At 35.8% G+C, this 2,374-nt stretch overlaps 1 protein-coding gene across 1 annotated transcript; it reads left to right on the forward strand.

Moving 5' to 3' along the window:
* The first annotated feature begins 332 nt into the window (after positions 1 to 332).
* LOC132662369 (olfactory receptor 52E2) lies at positions 333 to 1,286 on the forward strand. The gene has a single exon (XM_060607844.1). The coding sequence runs from the start codon at positions 333 to 335 to the stop codon at positions 1,284 to 1,286; it is 954 nt and encodes a 317-aa protein (XP_060463827.1).
* The last annotated feature ends 1,088 nt before the right edge of the window (positions 1,287 to 2,374 follow it).

A 2,374-nucleotide genomic window follows, 5' to 3' on the forward strand; every position in this document is an offset into this window, starting at 1 on the left:
GAACCAATTTAACCATTTGAGGTAATTTTTAATATTTTGGCATAAAATCGATGCACCTGTGTGTTTTTTTTTTTTGTGTGTGTAGTTATTGTTTATCCTGTGTGTTAATCCCGGAGTGTTGTCAATCAACTGGAATTAATTTCCGTCACTATATTTAGAAGCTAGCAAAATCCTAAATTGGTCAAAATTGAAGGGGGATTCTGTTGGCAGTGATATGATAATGAGAAAAAGTAGCTAATTAAGTGTTCTTACATTATCTTTAGGTCTCTAGTGATACAGAGAACTATCTGGGTCAGCATACATTTCTGAAGGCTTATGCATTACCAAAAAGAATGTTCCTTCTCAATGACACCCAATTCCACCTCGTCTCCTTCTTGTTGCTGGGGATTCCAGGGATGGAAACATTGCATGTCTGGATTGGCTTTCCTTTTTGTGCTGTGTACATGATTGCCCTCATGGGGAACTTCACTATCCTGTTTGTGATCTGGGTTGAGAACAGCCTACACCAGCCTATGTTTTACTTCCTGGCCATGTTGGCTGCTATTGATTTGGGTCTGTCCACAGCTACCATCCCCAAGATGCTCGGGATCTTCTGGTTCAACCTCAGAGAGATCATCTTTGAAGCCTGCCTCATGCAGATGTTTTTCATTCACAGCTTCACACTTATGGAGTCAGCAGTCTTGTTGGCAATGGCTTATGATCGCTATGTGGCCATCTGTGATCCGCTTCGATACAGCACCGTCCTCACCAACAAGATTGTCTCTGTGATTGGTGTTGGTGTGTTAGTGAGGGCATTTATTTTTGTGATTCCATTTGTGTTTCTTATTTTGCGACTGCCCTTCTGTGGGAATCATGTCATTCCCCATACCTACTGTGAACACATGGGTCTGGCTCGCCTGTCTTGTGCCAGCATCAAGATCAATATTATTTATGGCTTATGTGCAATTTGTAATCTAGTATTTGACATCATAGCCATTGCCCTTTCTTATGTTCAGATACTCCGTGCCGTTTTCCGTCTTCCTTCCCGCGAAGCCCGACTCAAGTCCCTCAGCACATGTGGTTCTCATGTTTGTGTAATTCTTGCCTTCTATACACCAGCCCTCTTTTCCTTTATGACACATCGCTTTGGCCATAACGTCCCCCGCTATATCCACATACTCCTGGCCAATCTTTATGTCGTAGTGCCACCAATGCTCAACCCTGTCATATATGGAGTCAGAACCAAACAGATTTATGACCGTGTGAAGAAAATAATATTAAAGAAACAAGGAAAGGAAAAAGAATGACACCTAATGCATGTGTGGTTCAATATGAAATCTCATGAAACTTGAATTAGAGAAATTCCTTCTCACAAAAATTATGTTAAAATATATATCTATATTGGCTCTGTTCAGTAAGTATTTAAATGCATTTCATTTCCACCTGCTTTTCAGACCACTTCTCAATATCCATTGCTGCAAACTCTTCCTCCCTTAAAATTTCATTTAGCAGGTCATGTCATTTTCTCTATTCATTTCAATATCTGATTGATATTCATATATCACAAGTTTTGAATGCATCCATTGCCACTAGATTAGTTGATGTTTAATGGAGCTTCTTTCTTCTCCAAATATAATGATTTTCTGAGTGTATATTTTCATAAGTGCAGGATGCTGGGGATATAATGGTAACTATTCCACTTTACCTGACTTTATGAAATTTACAGAGTTTAAACTTATAAGCAAACTCAACTTACAAACGTCCTTCCTTTTTCTTTCAGCCTTTTAAGATCTTGATATTTAATGTTGTCTCCACTTAGAAATATCAAAGTATTTATATTTAACTCAGTCTGACATCTTTCATATTTCAAATACACTACTAATTTCATGCACATTTAACATAATTATTATTTTTCTAGTAATTAAATCTCAGATTTACTTATTCTCTTTACCTCAACCTGAGATACAAATATTTCACAACAAAGATTTTCTTCTTTAGAATTTTTTAATCATTACCAGAAGTCTCATTTGCTTTGCTTTGATTTTATACATAATTTTATAGTTATTTTTGCCATTGTCCTACACATGCCCACACAACTTATCAAATTTTAATCTAAACCAGCAGTCTTACTGCTTTCTGTTCATAAAGAGTCTTAATAAAAATTAGTCTCTTTTTCTACTTTCTGAGTTATATATTATTGCTGGTTTAACTTACTTCTTATACATTTTGAAATTTACAAACATAGGGTTATTGTTTTGGAAAGTCAATATTCATGTAAATATTTCCAAATATTTACCACTTCTATTGTTAGTCATTCCTTCTTGCTTCTTTGAATTTCATCTGTAATGATTTTACTCATGTCTGAAGAATAAACTTAAATATTTCCTTGATACAA

This window comes from Panthera onca, chromosome D1, assembly GCF_046562875.1.
Source record: "Panthera onca isolate mPanOnc1 chromosome D1, mPanOnc1 haplotype 2, whole genome shotgun sequence".
NCBI lineage: Eukaryota > Metazoa > Chordata > Mammalia > Carnivora > Felidae > Panthera > Panthera onca.

What these genes read in the sequence shown, in the direction of transcription:
- LOC132662369 (XM_060607844.1), top strand. Translation starts at nt 333, where the DNA reads ATGTTCCTTCTCAATGACACCCAATTCCACCTCGTCTCCTTCTTGTTG.